The following is a 26,864-nucleotide window of genomic DNA, read 5'->3' as shown; positions in this document are numbered from 1 at the left end:
ACACACACACACACACACACACACACATAAGCTTTTTCTGAAGAGTCTTTTATTCATCCTCATAGGAAGGACAGGTGCGACAGCTGGCTTTTGAGTCACTTGCCTTCTTTGTACTAAACCTTGAATTTACTGTTTGATGGGAAAGCGCTTAACTTAAACACCCTCATCACTGAAAGATGATGTTCTTTTTATGTTCCTTTGGCTTGAAAATTACTCTTTTCAGTGGAAGAGGCATACATCCTATAGTTGCTATAGTCATTAATCAATCATTCACTGGCCTTAATATAGCAGTAAAATTACACACAGTTAGCAATTAATATCATGCCATTATATTAAATTGATATTATGTTCCATCTCTCACCTGTGTGACCTATAGTCATGGAGGTTTTATTAACTATTGTTCTTACATGGGTGTATTGTATTCAGTAATTTCCTCTGATTATACCTTAGTATTTAGTGCCATCTACTGATCATCTTGTAATATTGCAAGCTCTCATTTTTCCCGATTTGATCAAAGATTTCATACAATCCATTTTATAAAAACCATTGCATCCTGTAAATTGTATGAAATTAGAGTTGTTTCAATCTTAGATATAGTCTACCAGTGTTGATGTTTGGTTTATGATGTACATGTCATTTGAACTGAAAATTCAATTCGCTCAATTCGTTCATGAAATTCGCTTAATAACATTACCAGTATAAAGTTATACTAGACCATACGGGTTTTCATTTCATTTAACTGCATTGGTGGAATGTAACTAAGTACATTTGCTCAAATACTGTACTTAAGTACAGTTTGAGGTACTTGTGCTTTACTTGAGTATATCTATTTTATGTTACTTTACACTCATTTCAGATGGAAATACTGTACTTTTTACTTCACTACATTTATCTGACAATATGTTTACAAGTTACTTTTCAGATTAATCCAAAACATATGATGAAGCATTTTAATCGATTAAACTACCCAACTGTATATAAAGTAGTGCAAATTAACACACTGAGAATATTAACATGCTGCTGACACGTTCATGCATCAGTGAAAATATTCAAATAATAGTCTATATATGATCAATATAAAGCCTGCTTAGCCTACTTTTACCTGTAATAATAGTGCGGTGCTACTTCTACCTAAATAAAAGATCTCAATACTTCCCCTACCCATGTTCATTTCATCTTTCTTTTTGGATCTCTGCTGTTCCCCCGACAACCCTAACATATTTGTCAGTTGTGTCGAAACAGAGAGCGAGAGAAACGAGCAGACACACACACACACACACACGTTGGAAGTCCGTCCCTGCAGATCATCACACAAGGATCCTTTTAACTTCATTGTTGCAGAAGAAGCAACACCTTGCAGCAATACATAAAAAAGCTTAACGTTATAAATAAAATTCATGAGATTATTATAGATTATTACAACTCTATGTATGATTAGAAAAGAGCGGAGCTGCGGAATCGCTTGTTGACCGGCGCGGGAAAATGCGCGTCTGGTGTAAAGCACCTTATACACAGCCAAAGGTGCGAACGGCCAGGCGACTGCTCCTCGAGAACTGACCTATCGCGGCGCTTTGCGGCACTTCCGCCTCCTGTGTGTCCCAATAGTTATGTGAAGAGCATCTGACACCAGCAGGTAATGTTATAACTAATGACAGTGTGTTACTTTATGTCTAGAGCCTCTGAAATACATGTATAACGTTGAAGTGTTTTGCTTGTCCCTTAACTTCTCAACGTGAATGCTGTTGGAGTGGGTATGTTAACAGTTTATACAGCTAATTTGTCATTCGTATGAAGTGTTTGTGTAAACTGCTCTGCTGACCCCATTTGGCAAACATGTTGATAATGTGTGGCAAATGGCTTGTGTGGTGGTGATTTATAACCAGCAGTAAGTCAGTGACTGTCACAGCCTAATATAGCAGAGCCAAGCAGACAGCCACGTTTGTGACTGAGACTTCAGAGGGGAACTTGCTTTGTTTGGAGAATATTTTCCATTGTCAGACTCAATTTCATGTTGTTGTTATTTTATTTTAAGGTGTACAGTCTTCTGGACATATAAGCTGTTACATTTAACCTTGCACTTTATCAGCGGTTGTACTGTATCTCTAATGAAATCCTTTCTTCCCCCCAGCTGCAGCCATGGTGTTTATGCAGAGCTACTGCGAAGCCAATTCCTCCATCTCCCACACCTGGGTGGATGAAGGAATCTCCCCCTGCTTCTACTTCACACTGGTCCCCGCCATCCTGCTTACCATATCCTTCTTCCTCGGCACCATCCACTGCATATGCTACCAGAAATATGGCACAGCAATGGAGCCCAAGTTCATCCCACGCTCCCACCTCTACAGTTTCCAGCAGGCCATCTCCGTCCTTCTCCTGATCCAGTTTCTGAGTGGGCTGGTGTGGCGGGCTGCCAGCGGAGGAGAGCTCCCAGGCTACGTGGTGTTGTATGGCTGCTTCTCTGCGCTGGGCTGGGCCTGGGCTATAGCCCTGCTCAGGGTGGAGAGACGTAGGGTCCTGGTGATGGACCGGACAAGGGGCCACAGCACGGCCCTGCTGCTGTTCTGGGCTGTGGCTTTCTCAGCTGAGAACCTGGCCTTCATCTCCTGGTACAGTCCTCACTGGTGGTGGGGCCTGGAGAACGATCAACAACAGGTGAGGAAAGATCGAACGTCACATTAGATCAATTTTTTTAATCATCATTTTGAAATTAAAAGCACAGTGTAGCACAAGTCTCTGTTTTTAGACTATTTTCAACCTGTTGAAACCAGTTTGGTCAAAATATTGTACACTGCATTCAGATCATAAGCGCTGCTTCACTGTTGTCTTCTGTACCAGCATGCAGCTTGTGTTACACAGTTTATCTCCATTCCTATCTATTCAGGATTAAGTTTAGTTAACTTTATTTCTCTAATGTTGATCCAAGAATGCGCTGAAAGTGTATACCCTTATTCTGCACAAAAATAAAACTCTTCACTATCATTTCTGTTAATGTATTCTAATTGAAACGATGTATGTTTTAACAGTCTAATGGGCCAACGGTTAGTTATTTCTGAAAGATGGGTGTGTCTGTTGAGTCATTGCTCAAAGCCATGCAGCCTGTCTTGTTTCAACCAAGCCATCACAGGGAGAACAGCTGGCAGGTAAAAACACCAATGTTAGTGAGCAAGACTAGAGCCTTTTTTTTGCCCAGTGTGACTTTCAGATCCCAAAAGCGACACAGTATAATTGTAAGCATGACTTGAAGTTTTTGTCTTAAAGGGCTCTTTGTATTATTTTATCTGTCCGTGTTTTTTTATAAAATGCAGTACTACTCAAACTGTTTATACTATGTTTTACTCAATTTGATACCTAATTTTCAGTCTAAAGTCCCCTCCCTTTATAAAGGAGCCTACAACAAATATTGCATAATCTATAATTGTAACTTGTATGATAAGATATTAACATAAATTACTCAGAGGATTGGTCTTGTATAATAAATGACACATCTAATGCAGTCATCAGTTTAGTTTAGTATTTTCTCAAACACAGCTGGGTTATGAGCATCTCTCCACTTGCTGATTAACTGCGGTGTGGTATCCGTATTGATCTATTTTTAATTGCCTATGAACCCCTCAGGTGCAGTTTGCCCTGTGGCTGATGCGCTACATTGGCACCGGGCTGCTCTTCTTCGTTGGTCTCAAAGCACCAGGGTTGCCACGGAGACCATACATGCTGTTGATAAACGAAGATGAGCGGGATGTAGAGAACAGCGGACAGGTAGTGACACACAAATAGCACTTGCAAGCTTCCCCATCTGTTTTGAAGTAAGATCAGGTTGTACTGTACTGTCAATTTTTTCTCTACTGGTTTAATTTGCTACATTAAAACCTCTGACACTCCTATTTGGCAACAATATTTTGAAATGTCACATCTCAGGCATGCCCTCTATTCCACTGTTATACACTATGCAAATGCTGTGTTAGATATTTAATATATTTCTCCAACTCAGAGCCTTTTGGGCAGAACAGAAGAGAACCAGTCTACCTGGCAGGGTTTCAGGAAGAAAGTCTGCCTGCTTTGTTCCCTACATGTGGCCCGGGGCAACATCTTCCTCCAGCTACTGGTCCTCTTCTGTTTGGGGCTGCTTGGAATCGAGAGAGTTATTAACGTCTTTGTACCCATTTACTACAAGAATATTGGTGAGTGGCATATCTTTTTATCTAACCCTGTAGACTCAAATGTTCATTTATTTCAGAGCTGCTTCTCAAGTTAAATAGCCTGCAGCTACATTGCTGCAACAAGCCTGAGCCACAAGCTAATTGTTTTTTTATTTATTCAGTTTGAGCCACAGGTCATAGCCTCAAGAGTCACATTAAAAAAAACATGACAAAACACAATGTTGAATATACACCGGGTGGCTTGTAGACAGACACATACTGTTCCTTATAATGTGTGATGTGATGAAATTGAGACATCCCTCTCCTGATAGAATAGTGCCTCCAGAAGCCCAGAGAGAAGAATATAAGATACTCTGGTTAGAGAACACCGTCCGAATTTTACATGTCTCATTTAGCAGCATTTTATCTACCGTATCTTCAAGCTAAATACCTGACCATATGACTTAATTACCTTTATGTCTTTGTCCCTCTCTCAGTGAATGAACTGACTGATGGCAGCAGCTGGAGCACTCTGTCTACAACAGTGTGTATTTATGTGCTGCTCAAGTTCATGCAGGGCGGCGGGGCAGGTAGGACCAACTCATTCATGTTAAGGATGCATAATGTAGAGAGTGAGCTTTGTAGCGTCACAGAAAGACAAACAAATGCTCTATAAGTGATACTGCACATTGATTTTCTGTCTCAAATCACATTTCATGTGGCAGTAGAGATAAGGCTTGTCTATCACTTTCACCATTATCTTCTCCTCTTCCCAGGTGCCTCAGGGTTTGTCAGCAACATGCGCTCTTTCCTGTGGATCCGGGTGCAGCAATACACCAACCTCGTGGTTCAAGTGCGTCTGTTTGCCCACTTACACTCCCTCTCCCTGCGCTGGCATCTGGGCCGCAAAACCGGTGATGTGCTGAGAAGCATCGACCGCGGCACCTCCTCCATTAACAGCCTGCTCAGGTAAGATGGCACTGCATGCGATGGAGGATTATAAATGTTGGAATAATTAAACTGTAGTTAAACTGTTTAGCTACACAGTAAGAGAGCTAGTCAAATAATGTAAAAACAAAAATGGCTTCTAGCTTTGCTGTAATACTGCAATAGATTATGTATATATACATATTATAGATCCATATTTTTCCTGAAATTGTATTCTATTTGAATTTTAAGAGAAAATTGACTTAACTGTCACTTTTTTTCCCCACAGCTACATAGTGTTCAGCATCTTCCCAACCATCGCTGATATTGTCATTTCTATCATCTACTTCATCACTTATTTCAATGCCTGGTTCGGCCTTATTGTCTTCGTCTGCATGGCCCTGTACCTCAGTAAGTAGTGCATGTTGAACCATAGCTATCCAAAATGCCATTGAATTTAATTCATAATATTAAATAATGTTCTTAGTTTAGTTGAGCATATAAGATAAAACGTTCAAATTTTCCCTGAAAGATTTCTGATTGCCTGATAATATTTCCACCAGCTGTGACCATCATCATCACTGAATGGAGAACCAAGTACAGACGAGACATGAATCAGCAGGACAACAATGCCAAGTCCAAGGCTGTGGACTCCTTGTTAAACTTTGAGACGGTACGTCAAACATTTTGTTGTCCATCTGCCTTTTGGTTCATTAAGTAGTGTCAGTTATTCCAAGATGTCGAATTTTGTTCCACTTATTTCTTTATTTTGTCTGTTCAATAGGTAAAATACTACAATGCAGAGAACTATGAGGCCAGCCGCTTTGAGGATGCCATCTTAAAATATCAGGTAAGTCAGAGGTATTGAGACAAGTCGCAGTTATCATCACTTTGCAGTGGCATCTTGAAACACTGTTTCTATAGATTCTAATTATTATTTACAACCTGGATCATTTATCAAAGACATTAATAATTTGTATACCATACCAGGGGTCTGCTATTAAAAACTGTTTAACAAAACTATTTAACAAATCACTTGATTACAAATCTAGCCTCAACAGTGTCCACAACGTCCTCTGCTGTTTAGGAAAGCTCAGTCCTGTCTGTGTGTAGTTATCACTGCTTTTGAGATTGCTATCAGGACAAGCTGCACAAGATGCTTTGTGGAAGCAAATCAGCAAGTTGCCCAACAGCAGATGGCCAAACCCCTCCAGGAAATATGGTTATTTATGGCAGGTTTAGTTTCAAAACAAATACAATATGAAAAAGGTGAATATAACACAGTTGTTTCCAGCAAGAATACACACATATGATCTAATATAGTCATTATAGAAGATTACATATGCTATTTGTGTACAGGTTAATGCCCAGCACTCAGCGTTATCTATTTGTTTGTTTTTGTTATAATGCAGTGCTTAGAAAATACAAAATTCTCAGTTCTCAAAAATCTGTTTTTGTTCAATGGAGCTAAGAGCTGTTTGGGAGCTGGAATGAAGAACTTCTGGTCTGCATCAAGCAGATCATGAAGACATGAACAGGGCATTGTTGTTTAAATCTAGAAGATTATTTTGGTCACATTAAATCTGCATTTACAGAAGGAGTAGTGAAGGAGCTAGCCTTCCATTGTGGCTCCCAGTATTGCTCTCTGTAAATGTTACAAAGAAATCAGTAGTTGTCTGTGCATGCCTTTTAAAATGTATTATTAAAATATTTAACCAGCCCATACAGGCATGCGTCTAACAGTTCTTTTCTCCTCCTGTTTTTAGGTGTCTGAGTGGAAGACCCAGGCTTCCCTGGCCTTCCTCAACCAAACACAGAACCTCATCATCGGATCAGGCCTGCTGGCCGGCTCCCTGCTCTGTGCCTACTTTGTGACTGAAGGAAAGTTTAAGGTACTGATGACTGATGCCTTTTACTGAAAGTGACGTTTCATGACGTTATTATTTGTCCAAAATAGTTCTTGAAATAAGCTAAAATGTATTGTACGTTTTACTGATCAAAATGTGAAGAATAACAATGCTGGTTTGAATTGACCCATTCAGTTTGACTGTGGAAAAAAATCCTCTTATCATAGGTTGGAGATTTTGTTCTCTTTGGTACCTACATCATCCAACTTTACACACCCCTCAACTGGTTTGGAACCTACTACAGGTGAGAAGAGGCAGAAACAGCTTAAAACGCATCCATCTGCCTTAAAGGTTCTTACCTGTGGTTTAATAATAATAATTATAGCTGTTCAAATGTATATTTTGACCTGAATTGTAAGATTGTCCTGTGCATGTGGTTAACTATTGTCATTGTTGTAAACTGTTGGCTCTATTTCTTTTTTACTGCAGAATAATCCAGAAATCTTTCATTGACATGGAAAGCATGTTCAAACTTTTTGAAGAAGAGGAAGAGGTACTTTTTAAACTGGCGAGGTTTGGTCTGTGTTTTCACTTTTAACCCTGTATTATGATCCACTTTTTTTTTTTACATTCTCTGTATTTGTTCACTTATGCAGGTGAAAGATGAAGTAAATGCTGGGAATTTTCTCTACAAACTGGGAAAAGTGGAGTTTGAGAATGTTTACTTCAGCTACACAAATGGGTTGGTTCACATCTAATCAGGCAATAAAATCTTATTGCCTGATTTGAACTAAAATTGGGTAAAGTTGTCAACTACATGTAAGCCAACATGTAGATAAATCAGTTTTATTTTACAATACTCAGTTCTTAGATTTCTTTACTGTTTTACAGGAAGGAGATTCTCAAGGATGTTTCCTTCACTGTACTTCCAGGACAGACAGTTGCCCTGGTAAGTCTAAGGAACAACTTAAATCCTCTAGTTACTCCTACAGTAAAACTGCCTGTGTTCTGTTAGGACAATTATAATTTTCTGTTAATCTCCCTAGGTGGGACCCTCGGGCTCCGGGAAGAGCACCATCATTCGACTTCTCTTCCGTTTCTATGACATTCAGGGAGGCTGCATTAGCATCGATGGCCAGGATATATCAAAAGTAAATGTTTGGCACCAGAACTAGTACATTAGAAAACACAATTCCAAGTACAATTGACCATACAGTAATAAAAGCACAATAAAGGCACATATTGATACAGTGTGTATATACTGAAGGTGAACACAATCATATAAATACAATACATTATCTGTGCAATAAATACTTATGATGTTTGTAATTCAACTCTATGGTAGATTCAATAACATTATGAACTGTGACCACAAAAAGTACATTAGAGTTCAAACAATGCCTCTGTGATAGATTAATTCAGTTAAATGTAACATAAGCTTTACAATATAAGCAAATATTACTGAATTAGAAGGCTAGCTTAATATAGCACCACCAGAGCTAAATAGCTCTCATATGCAATAGAAGGCAGTATACATCATTTCATGTGCAAATGAAGTCATCTAACAGCTATAAACATAAATTAGCCCCTTGTTGTGTTGCTGATTACCAAGAGCAATGAAAGTACCTGTTACTATGTCTTCAATATAGCTGTATGCAACTGTGTGTGTTTACAGGCGCACTATGGACTAGTAATTACTATGCCTTCATTGTCTTTCCTCAGGTGAAGCAGCAATCTCTGCGAGCTCATATCGGAGTGGTTCCCCAGGATACTGTGCTTTTCAACTCCACCATCCGGGATAACATTCGCTACGGCCGCATCTCTGCTAGTGACCAGGAGGTGGAGGAGGCTGCTGTAGCTGCTGATATCCATGATAAAATCATGACCTTCCCTGAAGGTAACCTATAGATTAACGAGCCTGTGTTTGTGTTCTGTTTAGAGGTGTTTTGTGGGTTTTTTAAACTGATTCATCAAGTACATAGTGGAAGTTCAAAGTAATGTGAGGAATATGAATTCCCTCAAATGGCTGCCATGGATTTTGGTTTGTCTGAGTGCCTCAGAGCAACTGTAAGATCTCTGGTTTTGCCCCCAACTGTGTTTTTCTCTGGCAGGTTATGATACGCAGGTGGGTGAAAGAGGTCTGAAGCTGAGTGGAGGAGAGAAGCAAAGGGTGGCTATTGCCAGAACGATCCTCAAAGCACCACAGATCATCCTGCTGGATGAGGTGAGTTTACAGAAAGGAGCAATGATATCTGAGTGGACAAGCAGACAGAAAACAGAAACTGTCATGTTTTGGACCCATGTGGCCGACTTGTTTCACTATCATTCCACTTTGAATGGCTAAAGTTATTGCTGTTATTTCTGGTTTTAACAAATAATGTGTCTCTGCAGGCCACATCTGCACTAGACACACAGACAGAACGCAACATCCAGGCCTCACTGACTAAAATCTGTGCCACTCGTACAACAGTTGTTGTAGCTCACAGGTAAGAGATGCGTGTACTGTAGGTTTGAGTTTTTTCTATTTCCTTTGTTTAAGGAAATTAGAGGTTTTAGGTTATGAGTTGTGTGAATCTCTTTTTTTTTTTTATATATATATATATAAAAGGTTGTCCACCATAATTGGAGCAGACCAGATTCTGGTTATCAGTGATGGCCGGATTGCTGAACGAGGACGGTAAGTGTGCCTTATTGACCTATTGTTCTGAATGTCACACTGACGACCATACAGTACATTCCCCTTTTCATTGAATTCCAAGTGACTCACTTTCTCTCCATCCAAGACATGAGGAATTGTTACTCAAGGGAGGCAGGTATGCAGACATGTGGATGAAGCAACAGCAGGCCCAGGACTCAGATTCCTCGTCAGAGACAGAAGCCAAAGACCGCAAGTCTGAGAAACTGCAGCCACCGTCAACCTCTTCAGGGCACCATGGCCACTGAATGTATTTTCATGTTGTTTTTTCTAAAAAGGAATAAAAGTTGATAGATGATTTTAACATTAATGTGCGATGGCAAGTCATGGAGAAAAGGGAAACTTCCACTTTTTGGACAAATTTTGTATGTTGATTTCCTGCCATGAGACACAAAGTCGAGACGATGGCTTCGTCAAGGTTGTCCAATGGCAATTCAAAAGGGTTGACATTGGACAATGGGTGTACCAACTATACACTACCATTTGGTGTCAGTTGTGTGCCGCCATTTGAGCCGTCCGCTTGGCTAACAAATGGCTGCCTTTTGGACAGAACCCTTGTCCTGTCCGCTTGGATGACTTTTTGTCCACTTCATCCACTTTCCCATTTTTCACCCGAAACACGTCAAAATAGACACAGAGGCCCTAAATTCAACACTTATGACCGCCAAGAGGTTCAGACAGGTCTATGGTCATTATTCATTTCAAGTTGTCTAAGCGGGCCAACACTCGGGGATCAGGAAGAGGGCCCCCGAACCTGACTGGCAGTCAAAATAGGGGACCTGTCACTTGTGTCAAAGACACAAATTAAAATTTGGCTCCAATGGCCTCGGGGACTGTCCTGCCCACAGCCCGGCAGATGCCCAGGTGTCATCCGTCTTGATTGGGAAGTGTCCCATGTTTCCCTTGCAATTTTCACTCTACAGGTATTGAGACTGGACAAAGTCCGCTGGCAATACCGTCGTACTAATGCTAAGATATTGACGGGGGACAGTGTCCAGTGGCAATACCGTAGTGTCAGACAGTTGTCAAGTATTGCCATCAGACACCCACGTTCACTGGCAATACCTTTCTTCTAACACTAAAAAGGTACTGCCAGTGTACAACAGCTGTCCACTCCCAATTACCTCAAGCCTGCCAAATGTACATAGCCTGGGAACCAGACGAATCTGCCGAGCTCGTGTTTCATTTGCTCTGGCAGATACGTCTGGCCCCCTCCCATTCAGACAGATTTCCACAGAAAGTGGATCCGGTCGGGCTAATCACAATCGTTTATCTAAAATGGGTGGGTTTGATATGATGACTGACAGAGGACAGATTTGAAAAGTCACACATTTCGCAGCTCTGATTGGTTGTAGGTCTGGACCTGTGTCCAGTCTGCAGGTCCGTACAGCGCAACATACCAGGCTCACGAAACACAGATCAAACTGTTAAACTAGGCAGTGCTGATCAAATATGAATCAAGATTCTGTTACTGCATTGCCTATTCCCCTCCTCAAATGTTTCCAGAAACACGTTTTAGTGTACTGTAATTGTAATAGAAAGGATTTAACAGTGTGAAAATGAAGCCAATCAGATTTTGATTTGGGCCTCAGAGGCTAGTGAGCCGAAAATGACCTCTCAAATGTCAATGTTAAGGTGTTACCTTTTTGTGACCTTTAACCAATTAAGGCCACATTTTCAGTTCTGCAATGAATTTTGACTCCAAAATCACACTAGGTGATCTCTGTGTTGCTACGGTGCCCCTGAAAGGTAAAGGCCGTGGAGAGGAGATAGAAGCCAGAGACACAGGATTCTGGATTATAGGGTCATTTGTAATTCCAATTCAATTTCAATTCCGAGGGACATCTTCCCGTGGAGTGTACAAAATAGTGCAGATCAACATATTTCAGTTTCAGTACCCCAGAAGCTGTAGAAATAGTTTTTGTCTGAAATGACGGAGGCAACGCCATCAGAGTTTTTTAAAGACCTTTTATTAAAATCACTAAAGACCTGAATCGGTTTGCGAAGCGACTTAAGTTAAACAAGCATACAACTCAGTATTTATACATATCATAGAGGGTTGTAACCACCGTGCACCAATTACAACAAATCCTGATTGCACATCTCTTGACTTATTACCTATTGGATGTCACAGCGTGGCCTGTTTTGCTATTTTTATCATATCCAAATTAAAAGCACAAGCGCAAACATCAAACAAACCTCTGGGACACAATGCTCTGGGACGAGGTGTGCGGTCATCGATCTGCTGCAACACACAAATTCAAGAAAATCATCGCACATGATTTAAGGAAATATTATAACGACATTATTCTGAACATAAATTTAAGAAGTATTACCTATTATCTATGAATTTCCACCACATGATATTTCTCATCAATAGGTCTAGGGCTCTGAGCCTCTCACCCCCTTTGGAGGTGTGAAAATAGATTAAATGTTTTGCAGAGACCCTAGAACCACCAAATTTAGGTGCTGAATCATGAGCCCAAGCAGAGAATCTGCCCCCAGTTTGGGGTCTCTAGGTGCTCTGGTGCCTGATCCGTGGCCATATGAAATCTGAGAATAAGCGATATGACTGTCCACTTGGCATACCATAGGCCTAATAGGAAGTTATTTGAAGTGGACAGACTTTGGTCATATCTCCCACATGCTAATGATTTGGGAGCTGAAATTTGAATAAGTTGGTCGCTGGGGCTCCACGAAATTAAATTTCAGCCTCCTAGCCCAAGGCATTGTGGTTTTTATGTAGGGACGGGAGCAAAAAGGTCAAATTATTATTTAATGATTATTATTATTAGAAGCACTCCTGCCACCTTTTTAAAATTGTTTGTCATTATTTTTCATATAAAACACTGATTTCTTTTAAGACGGTGTTCGTCTAGGAAGTCTTCCCATCCGGAAGTCATTCTCAATTGAAAATGACTTTTCTACGACTGATTTCTTTTGTTAGTTTGTGCTGTCTGATTGTCTACTTAAAACAAAAACAGGCATTTTCTTTTCCCAGTGGGACATAAAATATTCTAAGACCTGCCATAAATTGTTTAAAGATACAAAAGGGAGTGTTGCAAGAAATATGGGAATAAAAAACACTAATCACAGCCTCAACACTGATTGAATTGAGGGGCTAATGATTCTGTTGCCCACTGAATAATATATGAATGACAATGGGTTGGTATACAAACTGTCAGGGATTATATTCATCTTTGTTTTATTTTTAGGTTTTTGGTAGCTGATTTCTGAGCTCTGCTGTTATTTAAAGTGATACTTTTTTTAAATGTGTAAGCCTCTGTATACTTTTGATCACTAAGGCAAATGTGTTGCTCATCTGATCACTGTCCTCTAAATTGTCAAGAATTAGTGAATACACAAAACGTTAAGGTAAAATTTGGCAATCGTGTGAATATTTTTGATTCACATATAAAGTTGTACAATCCATGTCTGCCTGTCGTTGGCAGTTGAAGACCTTTCTCATGGCAGACATTTTGACTTGGTACATGGATGTATTGGAGCCAAGTTCTTAGTTAGATCTGTGCTTTTGCTGCATTAACAAGTCAAAATATCTTCCATGAATAAGATACACCATCAAACTCAATAGCCCATGCAGAAATAATACCCACCATTATTCTCACTTAATGTATTATATAAGTGTATATGTCACAAATTCTAAATGGATCTAAAGGATTTGATTTGTTTGTCATATCTACCTTACAAAAGGTATTGTTCATGATTATTACATATTTATTAAGATACATATTCTGTTTTGTACTTATGAAAAATAAAATGCGATTTTTCCATTTGTTCCAGTCTGTAAAATCAATTGTCAAAATCAATCATTATTCCATTACTTAGTTCTGCATTTTGATTGGACAAAACATCTGGTTAACATATCCAGGAAAAGACCTAATTTTTTATATATTATATCATTGCAGTCCATGCCATCGGAAACAGACCAGATATACTCTATGAAATATATGATACACTATTCACACTGTGTTAGATAGAGACAGCAGTCAGGTTTTTGTGAATCCCAGCTCATGGAGGCATCGAGGGGAATGAAATGGCAAACTCTTTTAGTAGTAGCTTTCAGTAAAGCCGAAACTAAAGCAGTAATACATACCAATATCATGACTGCCTGGCAAAAGCACTGGGATGACGGAAACAAAGGACGGCATCTTTATAAAGTAAAGCAAAAAGTGGGAAGAATAAAAACAATGAGAAAAAAATACAGAGAGCAAACAATCACATCAAGACTAGGACAGGTTAGGAAACAAAGGATTAAATAAAACAATGCACTTAATGGGGAAACAAACACCCATCAGGATTATGTGAATGTGGCATGTTAGTATAAAACACAGTGAAAAGCTAAAGAAGGAACTAAAGAATTGGGGGGTGGGAGTATTGAATCTTAATGTATTAAGCATTGAGGAAGGAAAATATAAAGCGTTATTTGAGTTTTTAAAAGAAACTGAGTTAATGAAGAGAATTTATATGTTGTTTTGGGGGTTTTTTGGTGGAGTTTTTTCCCTCCAGTCCTTAAGGAAATACACTCCCACACTCGAGCATAGTAGGTGTCGATAATGAACCTTAAACGTTAGTTGCCACCCGCCATTAAACCAAGCAGAAGAAGAAGAAGAAGAAGAAGAAGAAGAAGAAGAAGAAGAAGAAGAAGAAGAAGAAGAAGAAGAAGAAGAATCAGAGACGGTTAGTGCATCTGTGGAAGAATCCTCTAGGGGGCGCTGAGTTTCGGGCCATGTAGTCAAATACTGTTGTGTAAAGTGTCGATTGCCGAGTCATGGATAGCTGTTGTTTAACATGCACGCAACAAGGACAACAGCCGTAGCAGTATGTGTACACAGTTGATGGTAGCGATGACAGACACCTAGCAATGTATCACTTACACTCTCATCAGTCCGTCACGTTATAAACTGGCGTTTGTGTTAAATCTGTGTATAGCCGACTAAGCTAGCTAAACAGCTTATAGTTTTTAGTGGACTTCCTAGCTTCCCTGGAGTAACCTCTGTAACTGACAAGTGGAGTGTCTGTATCGTTGAGGTACTTGTTAAGCCGACAGCAAGCGCCTGGCAAATAAGGTAATGTTACAACTAACAACAGTGTGTTACTTTATGCATCGAGCCTCTGAAATACATGTTAATAGTGTAATTAAATTAATTTTGCTTCTTGTCCCTTCTCATTGTGAATGCTGTTGGAATGAGTATGTTAACAGTTTACACTTAAATTGTCATTCGTACGACGTGTTTGTGTAAACTCCTCTGCTGACCCCAAACATAATGGTTTGTGTGGTGGTGGTTTATAACCAGCACCTAAAGCAGGTGCAATAGTGAACCATGAGTCAGCGACTAAAGATGTCATGAAAGTTCACAGCCTAATATAGCAGAGCCAAGCAGACAGCCACGTTTGTGTAGAGACTCCAGAGGGGAACTTGCTTTGTTTGGAGGATATTTTCCATTGTCAGACTCAATTTCATGTTGTTGTTATTTTATTTTAAGGTGTACAGTCTTCTGGACATATAAGCTGTTACATTTAACCTTGCACTTTATCGGCGGTTGTACTGTATCTCTAATGAAATCATTTCTTCCCCCCAGCTGCAGCCATGGTGTTTATGCAGAGCTACTGCGAAGCCAATTCCTCCATCTCCCACACCTGGGTGGATGAAGGAATCTCCCCCTGCTTCTACTTCACACTGGTCCCCGCCATCCTGCTTACCATATCCTTCTTCCTCGGCACCATCCACTGCATATGCTACCAGAAATATGGCACAGCAATGGAGCCCAAGTTCATCCCACGCTCCCACCTCTACAGTTTCCAGCAGGCCATCTCCGTCCTTCTCCTGATCCAGTTTCTGAGTGGGCTGGTGTGGCGGGCTGCCAGCGGAGGAGAGCTCCCAGGCTATGTGGTGTTGTATGGCTGCTTCTCTGCGCTGGGCTGGGCCTGGGCTATAGCCCTGCTCAGGGTGGAGAGACGTAGGGTCCTGGTGATGGACCGGACAAGGGGCCACAGCACGGCCCTGCTGCTGTTCTGGGCTGTGGCTTTCTCAGCTGAGAACCTGGCCTTCATCTCCTGGTACAGTCCTCACTGGTGGTGGGGCCTGGAGAACGATCAACAACAGGTGAGGAAAGATCGAACGTCACATTAGATCAATTTTTTTAATCATCATTTTGAAATTAAAAGCACAGTGTAGCACAAGTCTCTGTTTTTAGACTATTTTCAACCTGTTGAAACCAGTTTGGTCAAAATATTGTACACTGCATTCAGATCATAAGCGCTGCTTCACTGTTGTCTTCTGTACCAGCATGCAGCTTGTGTTACACAGTTTATCTCCATTCCTATCTATTCAGGATTAAGTTTAGTTAACTTTATTTCTCTAATGTTGATCCAAGAATGCGCTGAAAGTGTATACCCTTATTCTGCACAAAAATAAAACTCTTCTCTATCATTTCTGTTAATGTATTCTAATGGAGACGATGTATGTTTTAACAGTCTAATGGGCCAACGGTTAGTTATTTCTGAAAGATAGGTGTGTCTGTTGAGTCATTGCTCAAAGCCATGCATCCTGTCTTGTTTCAACCAAGCCATTACAGGGAGAACAGCTGGCAGGTAAAAACACCAATGTTAGCTAGCAAGACTAGAGCCTTTTTTTTGCTGAGTCATTGCCCAGTGTGACTTTCAGATCCCAAAAACGACACTGTTAACCAATCAAATCATAAGAGAAAATCTTGCCCCTCCCACAGTAAGTCCGTTGCAGTAGTTTCAACTTTGTGGTTATATAATTGTAAGCATGACTTGAAGTTTTTGTCTTAAAGGGCTCTTTGTATTATTTTATCTGTCCATGTTGTTTTATAATATGCATTACTACTCAAACTGTTTTACTCAATTTGATACCTAATTTTCAGTCTAAAATCCCCTCCCTTTATAAAGGAGCCTACAATAAATATTGCATAATCTATAATTGTAACATGTATGATAAGATATTAACATAAATTTTTCAGAGGATTGGTCTTGTATAATAAATGACACATTTAATGCAGTCATCAGTTTAGTCATTTTCTCAAACACAGCTGGGTTATGAGCATCTCTCCACTATCGCTTGCTGATTAACTGCGGTGTGGTATCCGTATTGATCTATTTTTAATTGCCTATGAACCCCTCAGGTGCAGTTTGCCCTGTGGCTGATGCGCTACATTGGCACCGGGCTGCTCTTCTTCATTGGTCTCAAAGCACCAGGGTTGCCACGGAGACCATACATGCTGTTGATAAACGAAGATGAGCGGGATGTAGAGAACAGCGGACAGGTAGTGACACACAAATAGCACTTGCAAGCTTCCCCCATCTGTTTTGAAGTAAGATCAGGTTGTACTGTACTGTCAATTTTTTTCTCTACTGGTTTAATTTGCTACATTAAAACCTCTGACACTCCTATTTGGCAACAATATTTTGAAATGTCACATCTCAGGCATGCCCTCTATTCCACTGTTATACACTATGCAAATGCTGTGTTAGATATTTAATATATTTCTCCAACTCAGAGCCTTTTGGGCAGAACAGAAGAGAACCAGTCTACCTGGCAGGGTTTCAGGAAGAAAGTCTGCCTGCTTGTTCCCTACATGTGGCCCCGGGGCAACATCTTCCTCCAGCTACTGGTCCTCTTCTGTTTGGGGCTGCTTGGAATCGAGAGAGTTATTAACGTCTTTGTACCCATTTACTACAAGAATATTGGTGAGTGGCATATCTTTTTATCTAACCCTGTAGACTCAAATGTTCATTTATTTCAGAGCTGCTTCTCAAGTTAAATAGCCTGCAGCTACATTGCTGCAACAAGCCTGAGCCACAAGCTAATAGTGTTTTTTATTTATTCAGTTTGAGCCACAGGTCATAGCCTCAAGAGTCACATAAAAACCATGCCAAAACACAATGTTGAATATACACCTCATGGCTTGTAGACAGACTTCAGGATAGTGCCCTTCAAGCTGTCCATAATTAACCAATATTACACGAGAGGGTGTGCTTTAACGCTTCTCCTTGTTTAGATTTTGCCCTGAGCACCACTAGCTGTCCACTCCCCAGTGATATAAGTGGTCTTGCAGGTTTATATTGCTTAAGTATATCAGTTTTTACATTTATTGCCAGCTAAATATTTATAAATAAGTAATAAGACTTTAAAAATCTATTCTGTGGCTTATTGGCAACCAGTGTAGATATTTAAGAACCGGGGTGATGTGGGCTGTCCTTTTGGTTTTGGTAATAACTCGTGCAGCTAAATTTTGGATAAGTTGCAGGTGCCTTATGGTCTTTTTAGGAAGACCTGTCAGAAGTCCTTTGCAGTAATTAATTTTGTTGGAAATAAAAGTATGAATCAATTTTACCAAATCTTGTTTTGTGAGGTCCCTGACTTTGGCTCTGTTTTTAAGGTGATAAAATGCTGATTTTTTTGTGTTAGTGCCTTGTCCTTTAGGTGAGCAGCAACCCTGAGCCTCTCATCTTTGTTGCCAAAGAAAATTACCTCTGTTTTGTCTTTGTTTAATTGTAAGAAGTTTTGATCTATCCAGGCATTTATTTGTTCAGTGCAATTGGATAGTGATTCAATGGGACCGTAGTCATTTAGTGAGAGAGCTAAGTAAATTTGGGTGTCATCTGCATAACTGTGATAAGCAAGGTTTTTGTTCTGAAGGATGTGGCCAAGTGGGAGCATGTAGGTTGAAAAGAAGAGGGCTGGGAAGTGATCTTTGAGGGACACCACAGGTTAAGGGCATGCATTTTGATTAATGGTTCCCAAAGTAATCCCAGCCCTCCAAGTACGATTTCAGCCATTTTAAAACTGTTCCTGATAAACCAATACAGTGTTCCTGTCTATGTAAAAGTATGTTGTGATCAACCGTATCAAAAGCCACACTGAGGTCTAAAAGCACTAAAATTGATGTCTTGCCTAAATCACTATTAAAACGAATGTCATTTAAAACCAAAAGCCTGATTAAAATTCATCAAAATAGTCGTTTAAGATTAAAAATTGTGTTAGCGGATTTAAAAACTGCCTTCTCTATAATTTTGCCCAAAGAAGGGTTTGAGTTGGGTCGTAAGTTGCTGAGGGTAGTATCTGGTTTAGCGGTTAGCTTTTTTTAATAAGAGCTTTACAACTGTCTACAACCATCTGACTTTTTTCTTAATTATCTTTATGTCTTTGTCCCTCTCTCAGTGAATGAACTGACTGATGGCAGCAGCTGGAGCACTCTGTCTACAACAGTGTGTATTTATGTGCTGCTCAAGTTCATGCAGGGCGGCGGGGCAGGTAGGACCAACTCATTCATGTTAAGGATGCATAATGTAGAGAGTGAGCTTTGTAGCGTCACAGAAAGACAAACAAATACTCTATAAGTGATACTGCACATTGATTTTCTGTCTCAAATCACATTTCATGTGGCAGTAGAGATAAGGCTTGTCTATCACTTTCACCATTATCTTCTCCTCTTCCCAGGTGCCTCAGGGTTTGTCAGCAACATGCGCTCTTTCCTGTGGATCCGGGTGCAGCAATACACCAACCGCGTGGTTCAAGTGCGTCTGTTTGCCCACTTACACTCCCTCTCCCTGCGCTGGCATCTGGGCCGCAAAACCGGTGATGTGCTGAGAAGCATCGACCGCGGCACCTCCTCCATTAACAGCCTGCTCAGGTAAGATGGCACTGCATGCGATGGAGGATTATAAATGTTGGAATAATTAAACTGTAGTTAAACTGTTTAGCTACACAGTAAGAGAGCTAGTCAAATAATGTAAAAACAAAAATGGCTTCTAGCTTTGCTGTAATACTGCAATAGATTATGTATATATACATATTATAGATCCATATTTTTCCTGAAATTGTATTCTATTTGAATTTTAAGAGAAAATTGACTTAACTGTCACTTTTTTTCCCCACAGCTACATAGTGTTCAGCATCTTCCCAACCATCGCTGATATTGTCATTTCTATCATCTACTTCATCACTTATTTCAATGCCTGGTTCGGCCTTATTGTCTTCGTCTGCATGGCCCTGTACCTCAGTAAGTAGTGCATGTTGAACCATAGCTATCCAAAATGCCATTGAATTTAATTCATAATATTAAATAATGTTCTTAGTTTAGTTGAACATATAAGATAAAACGTTCAAATTTTCCCTGAAAGATTTCTGATTGCCTGATAATATTTCCACCAGCTGTGACCATCATCATCACTGAATGGAGAACCAAGTACAGACGAGACATGAATCAGCAGGACAACAATGCCAAGTCCAAGGCTGTGGACTCCTTGTTAAACTTTGAGACGGTACGTCAAACATTTTGTTGTCCATCTGCCTTTTGGTTCATTAAGTAGTGTCAGTTATTCCAAGATGTCGAATTTTGTTCCACTTATTTCTTTATTTTGTCTGTTCAATAGGTAAAATACTACAATGCAGAGAACTATGAGGCCAGCCGCTTTGAGGATGCCATCTTAAAATATCAGGTAAGTCAGAGGTATTGAGACAAGTCGCAGTTATCATCACTTTGCAGTGGCATCTTGAAACACTGTTTCTATAGATTCTAATTATTATTTACAACCTGGATCATTTATCAAAGACATTAATAATTTGTATACCATACCAGGGGTCTGCTATTAAAAACTGTTTAACAAAACTATTTAACAAATCACTTGATTACAAATCTAGCCTCAACAGTGTCCACAACGTCCTCTGCTGTTTAGGAAAGCTCAGTCCTGTCTGTGTGTAGTTATCACTGCTTTTGAGATTGCTATCAGGACAAGCTGCACAAGATGCTTTGTGGAAGCAAATCAGCAAGTTGCCCAACAGCAGATGGCCAAACCCCTCCAGGAAATATGGTTATTTATGGCAGGTTTAGTTTCAAAACAAATACAATATGAAAAAGGTGAATATAACACAGTTGTTTCCAGCAAGAATACACACATATGATCTAATATAGTCATTATAGAAGATTACATATGCTATTTGTGTACAGGTTAATGCCCAGCACTCAGCGTTATCTATTTGTTTGTTTTTGTTATAATGCAGTGCTTAGAAAATACAAAATTCTCAGTTCTCAAAAATCTGTTTTTGTTCAATGGAGCTAAGAGCTGTTTGGGAGCTGGAATGAAGAACTTCTGGTCTGCATCAAGCAGATCATGAAGACATGAACAGGGCATTGTTGTTTAAATCTAGAAGATTATTTTGGTCACATTAAATCTGCATTTACAGAAGGAGTAGTGAAGGAGCTAGCCTTCCATTGTGGCTCCCAGTATTGCTCTCTGTAAATGTTACAAAGAAATCAGTAGTTGTCTGTGCATGCCTTTTAAAATGTATTATTAAAATATTTAACCAGCCCATACAGGCATGCGTCTAACAGTTCTTTTCTCCTCCTGTTTTTAGATGTCTGAGTGGAAGACCCAGGCTTCCCTGGCCTTCCTCAACCAAACACAGAACCTCATCATCGGATCAGGCCTGCTGGCCGGCTCCCTGCTCTGTGCCTACTTTGTGACTGAAGGAAAATTTAAGGTACTGATGACTGATGCCTTTTACTGAAAGTGACGTTTCATGACGTTATTATTTGTCCAAAATAGTTCTTGAAATAAGCTAAAATGTATTGTACGTTTTACTGATCAAAATGTGAAGAATAACAATGCTGGTTTGAATTGACCCATTCAGTTTGACTGTGGAAAAAAATCCTCTTATCATAGGTTGGAGATTTTGTTCTCTTTGGTACCTACATCATCCAACTGTACACACCCCTCAACTGGTTTGGAACCTACTACAGGTGAGAAGAGGCAGAAACAGCTTAAAACGCATCCATCTGCCTCAAAGGTTCTTACCTGTGGTTTAATAATAATAATTATAGCTGTTCAAATGTATATTTTGACCTGAATTGTAAGATTGTCCTGTGCATGTGGTTAACTATTGTCATTGTTGTAAACTGTTGGCTCTATTTCTTTTTTACTGCAGAATGATCCAGAATTCTTTCATTGACATGGAAAGCATGTTCAAACTTTTTGAAGAAGAGGAAGAGGTACTTTTTAAACTGGCGAGGTTTGGTCTGTGTTTTCTCTTTTAACCCTGTATTATGATCCACTTTTTTACATTCTCTGTATTTGTTCACTTATGCAGGTGAAAGATGAAGTAAATGCTGGGAATTTTCTCTACAAACTGGGAAAAGTGGAGTTTGAGAACGTTTACTTCAGCTACACAAATGGGTTGGTTCACATCTGATTTTATTGCCTGGTTTGAACTAAAATTGGGTAAAGTTGTCAACTACATGTAAGCCAACATGTAGATAAATCAGTTTTATTTTACAATACTCAGTTCTTAGATTTCTTTACTGTTTTACAGGAAGGAGATTCTCAAGGATGTTTCCTTCACTGTACTTCCAGGACAGACAGTTGCCCTGGTAAGTCTAAGGAACAACTTAAATCCTCTACTTACTCCTACAGTAAAACTGCCTGTGTTCTGTTAGGACAATTATAATTTTCTGTTAATCTCCCTAGGTGGGACCCTCGGGCTCCGGGAAGAGCACCATCATTCGACTTCTCTTCCGTTTCTATGACATTCAGGGAGGCTGCATTAGCATCGATGGCCAGGATATATCAAAAGTAAATGTTTGGCACCTGTGAGAATACAACACATTTCCAAGTACAGTTGACCATACAGTAATAAAAGCACAGCAAAGACACATATTGACACAGTGTGTATATATATACTGGAGTTGACCACAATAACATGAATCATCATCATCATCTTCAGTGGGCCTGAAAATACATCAAGGATAGAAAGAGTGCTCAAGGGAGGGAAAGCAGGGACCTCGCATTGGTAAGTACTTCCTGAGAAGTCAATCAAGTCAGTCGAATGAAGTCTAGCAACTGGAGTCTCACCAAAGTTTGCAGGACATCAGCCCCCCTGAGGAAGGAAACTCAAGCACAGTGATGGAGGCAGCAGAATGTATGGAGCCCATCCAGCAGAGAAAACCAGCAATGGAGAAAAAGATCCGCGGAAGCAAACCCTGGGTGAAATGGAGCCTCAAAGAAGAAAGAATGAGAGACCACAAATGCAGACCTGACCAGTGTCCTACAGGCGATGAGGGGCACAGTCGAAAGATAGCTCTATGGCTATGGAGCAGAACGATAAGGAATAAGGAACAAAAAGGAAAAGGCACCAGCGTTGGAAAAAAAAAGTCCAGACGACAACAGGCGATGGAAGGCCTGATCCGGGAGAAGCCAGCTCAAGAAGCAGTGGAGGAAGGCTTCTGATAGTGAGAAGAAGGGCATTACCATTCTCCAGGGAAACATAAAAAGCTGTTTAACAGCAGAGAACCTGCGGAAATCACGAAAAAAAAAGAACGAGCAAGATCACATTTCTTCAAGGAACCCCTTCAAGTTCGTGAAATCACTTTTCACCAAAGAAAAGGGAGGAAACCTGAAAACATCAGCCAGTTCCGTCCCATCAGTCTCCTCAATGTAGACTGTAAGATTTTCTTTAGCATTATAGCTCAGAGGATGACCAGTTATCTGGAGAGAAACAACCTTGTGGATACAACAGTTCAAAAAGTGGGCATCCCAGGCCTCGACCACACCAGCATGATTTGGCACCAAATCCAGACTGTAGAAAATGAAGAGTGATCTCTGTGTCATTTTCCTTGACCCTGCCATTGTATTCGGACCTACCCATCACAGTTTCCTCTGGGCATTCTTTGACTTCTTTAGGATACCAGAGACCATCACAAACCTAGTCAAGGCCTGTTTCCAAGATCTTCAGCTCTTTCACCATGCCAGATTTTACCACCACATGGCACCGCATGGAAATTGGCATAATGGCAGGGTGTACCATTTCCCCATTGGCTTTCACCATGGCGATGGAAGTCATCATAAGGGCCTCCAAGTGGATAGTGGGTGGCAAATGGCTGAAGTCTGGAGTCTGTCTAACGTCCTCCAGGGCCTACATGGATGACATGACAACCATGACAACAGCACCATGCACCAGGTGCCTTCTAGGGGAGCTTCAAGAGAACATCAGTGGGACCAGAATGAAATTCAAGCCATCCAAATCAAGAAGCATCTCTATAATCAGGTAAACTGACAGAACAAAGGTTCTTCATCGATCAAGAACCTATCCCAACTGTGTCAGAGAAGCCGATTTAAGAGCCTAAGAAGATGATACGAATCAGAACTGAAGTACACTGATCAGGCACACGAGCTTAGGCAAGACATCATCAAATGTCTAGAGCACCGCTAAGCCTACTGGAGACAGGCACACTCTGGACTAGTAATTACTATGCCTTCATTGTCTTTCCTCAGGTGAAGCAGCAATCTCTGCGAGCTCATATCGGAGTGGTTCCCCAGGATACTGTGCTTTTCAACGACACCATCCGGGATAACATTCGCTACGGCCGCATCTCTGCTAGTGACCAGGAGGTGGAGGAGGCTGCTGTAGCTGCTGATATCCATGATAAAATCATGACCTTCCCTGAAGGTAACCTATAGATTAACGAGCCTGTGTTTGTGTTCTGTTTAGAGGTGTTTTGTGGGTTTTATATATATAGTGGAAGTTCAAAGTAATGTGAGGAATATGAATTCCCTCAAATGGCTGCCATGGATTTTGGTTTGTCTGAGTGCCTCAGAGCAACTGTAAGATCTCTGGTTTTGCCCCCAACTGTGTTTTTCTCTGGCAGGTTATGATACGCAGGTGGGTGAAAGAGGTCTGAAGCTGAGTGGAGGAGAGAAGCAAAGGGTGGCTATTGCCAGAACGATCCTCAAAGCACCACAGATCATCCTGCTGGATGAGGTGAGTTTACAGAAAGGAGCAATGATATCTGAGTGGACAAGCAGACAGAAAACAGAAACTGTCATGTTTTGGACCCATGTGGCCGACTTGTTTCACTATCATTCCACTTTGAATGGCTAAAGTTATTGCTGTTATTTCTGGTTTTAATAAATAATGTGTCTCTGCAGGCCACATCTGCACTAGACACACAGACAGAACGCAACATCCAGGCCTCACTGACTAAAATCTGTGCCACTCGTACAACAGTTGTTGTAGCTCACAGGTAAGAGATGCGTGTACTGTAGGTTTGAGTTTTTTCTATTTCCTTTGTTTAAGGAAATTAGAGGTTTTAGGTTATGAGTTGTGTGAATCTCTTTTTTTTTTTTTTATATATATATATAAAAGGTTGTCCACCATAATTGGAGCAGACCAGATTCTGGTTATCAGTGATGGCCGGATTGCTGAACGAGGACGGTAAGTGTGCCTTATTGACCTATTGTTCTGAATGTCACACTGACGACCATACAGTACATTCCCCTTTTCATTGAATTCCAAGTGACTCACTTTCTCTCCATCCAAGACATGAGGAATTGTTACTCAAGGGAGGCAGGTATGCAGACATGTGGATGAAGCAACAGCAGGCCCAGGACTCAGATTCCTCGTCAGAGACAGAAGCCAAAGACCGCAAGTCTGAGAAACTGCAGCCACCATCAACCTCTTCAGGGCACCATGGCCACTGAATTTATTTGTTTCTGTGTATGTGTGTGTGTGTTTTTTTTCTTCTAAAAAAGAACTCTACATTTTGATTCCCCTCCTGATTGTAAAAAGTTGATAGATGATTTTAACATGATAGAACACTCAGCAAGATGAAAATGTTATTTATTTTTAGAATTTTCAAACTGAATGAGCGATAGCAAGTCATGGAGAAAAGGGAAGAACGACACTGATGAGGTACAAAGCCCTCAAAGTATTAGTTGTAGTGTAGTTAATAAAATCTCAAATTATTACCACATCATAAAAACAGAATTTCCAACCATAATAATTTAATTACGGAACTAAAGAATAAAAAGTAGTGCATGTTGTCTCATGCCTTCATCTGGGTGACACCCTGATTGTATACATTTTTAGTGCCTGAACTTGTTTTCAGGATATTATTATTTTTAGAAGCACTCCTGCCACCTTTTTTAATATTGTTTGTCTTTATTTTTCATAAAAATCACAGATTTCTCTTGTTAGTTTGTGCTGTCTGATTGTCTACTAAAAACAAAAACAGGCATTTTCTTTTCCCAGTGGGAAAGATACAAAAGGGAGTGTTGCAAGAAATAAGGGAATAAAAAAACACTAATCACAGCCTCAACACTGATTGAATTGAGGGGCTAATGATTCTGTTGCCCACTGAATAATATATGAATGACAATGGGTTGGTATACAAGCTGTCAGGGATTATTTTCATCTTTGTTTTATTTTTAGGTTTTTGGTAGCTGATTTCTGAGCTCTGCTGTTATTTAAAGTGATACTTTTTTAAATGTGTAAGCCTCTGTATACTTTTTATCACTAAGGCAAAGTGTAATGTGTTGCTCATCTGATCACTGTCCTCTAAATTGTTGTCAAGAATTAGTGAATACACAAAACGTTAAGGTAAAATTTAGCAATCGTGTGAATTTTTTAATTCACATATAAAGTTGTACAATCCATGTCTGCCTGTCATTGGCAGTTGAAGACCTTTCTCATGGCAGACATTTTGACTTGGTACATGGATGTATTGGAGCCAAGTTATTAGTTAGTTGCATTACCAAGTCAAAATATCTCCCATAAATAAGATACACCATCAAATAATACCCACCATTATTCTCACTTAATGTATTATATAAGTGTATACAGTCATATACACAATTTCTAAATAAGGATTTGATTTTTTTGTCATATCTACCTCACAAATATTTTGTTTTGTTTTGTACTTATGAAAAATAAAAGGCTTTTTTTCATTTGTTCCAGTCTGTAAAATAAATTTTCAATTTAAAGTTAATCATTATTCCATTACTTAGTTCTGCATTTTGATTAGACAAAAACATCTGTAGACTGAACTTCAGCTTCCTGTCATGTTTCTGAGTCTTTACATCCATAATAACTGATGCAATACCAGAGGTGAACTTATTGGTATGTGTGTGTGCTGTAATGACTTGAGGTCAGTGACAGTAATGATTTTGTGACTTTGATTCACAAAAAAACATGTTTCTACTTTTGAAGAGTTTTTGCATGCATCTCTGTGGAACAGTTACTTTCCAGTTGTATTTAATTTACGAGGCCCAAATAAAATTGGTATCAAATTATAAAGTTCAAGTATGAGTGAAGAATTATGTTAGCAGCACACATCAGTACATATTTTGTTTCACTAGAGATAAATTCTCCCTTACTAATATTGAATAGGTATTTCACTTCTGATGCTCAGATTTCATTCAGATGTCATTTGAGGCATGGCA

General features: G+C 39.9%; 2 protein-coding genes across 2 annotated transcripts; both read left to right on the top strand.

Annotated features, from left to right (window-relative positions):
- The first annotated feature begins 1,495 nt into the window (after positions 1 to 1,495).
- LOC122872176 (ATP-binding cassette sub-family B member 6-like) lies at positions 1,496 to 26,718 on the top strand. Its single transcript, XM_044188045.1, has 21 exons — positions 1,496 to 1,633; positions 2,129 to 2,652; positions 3,616 to 3,756; positions 3,989 to 4,178; positions 4,634 to 4,726; positions 4,913 to 5,105; positions 5,353 to 5,474; positions 5,627 to 5,736; positions 5,848 to 5,913; positions 6,830 to 6,955; positions 7,138 to 7,214; positions 7,400 to 7,463; positions 7,567 to 7,652; positions 7,802 to 7,859; positions 7,957 to 8,061; positions 8,633 to 8,807; positions 9,022 to 9,134; positions 9,302 to 9,396; positions 9,519 to 9,587; positions 9,694 to 9,859; positions 25,131 to 26,718. The coding sequence occupies exons 2-20, from the start codon at positions 2,137 to 2,139 to the stop codon at positions 9,851 to 9,853; spliced, it is 2,559 nt and encodes an 852-aa protein (XP_044043980.1). The 5' UTR covers positions 1,496 to 1,633; positions 2,129 to 2,136; the 3' UTR covers positions 9,854 to 9,859; positions 25,131 to 26,718.
- abcb6a (ATP-binding cassette, sub-family B (MDR/TAP), member 6a) lies at positions 14,320 to 26,718 on the top strand. Its single transcript, XM_044188044.1, has 20 exons — positions 14,320 to 14,692; positions 15,206 to 15,729; positions 16,772 to 16,912; positions 17,147 to 17,336; positions 18,811 to 18,903; positions 19,090 to 19,282; positions 19,530 to 19,651; positions 19,804 to 19,913; positions 20,025 to 20,090; positions 21,007 to 21,132; positions 21,315 to 21,391; positions 21,577 to 21,640; positions 21,739 to 21,824; positions 21,961 to 22,018; positions 22,116 to 22,220; positions 23,919 to 24,093; positions 24,293 to 24,405; positions 24,573 to 24,667; positions 24,790 to 24,858; positions 24,965 to 26,718. The coding sequence occupies exons 2-20, from the start codon at positions 15,214 to 15,216 to the stop codon at positions 25,122 to 25,124; spliced, it is 2,559 nt and encodes an 852-aa protein (XP_044043979.1). The 5' UTR covers positions 14,320 to 14,692; positions 15,206 to 15,213; the 3' UTR covers positions 25,125 to 26,718.
- Positions 26,719 to 26,864: the final 146 nt, after the last annotated feature.

The sequence above is a fragment of the Siniperca chuatsi genome, linkage group LG24 (assembly GCF_020085105.1).
Source record: "Siniperca chuatsi isolate FFG_IHB_CAS linkage group LG24, ASM2008510v1, whole genome shotgun sequence".
Lineage (NCBI taxonomy): Eukaryota > Metazoa > Chordata > Actinopteri > Centrarchiformes > Sinipercidae > Siniperca > Siniperca chuatsi.
The sequence above is the reverse complement of the archived record's forward strand: the minus strand, read 5'-3'. Positions and strand labels throughout refer to the sequence as shown.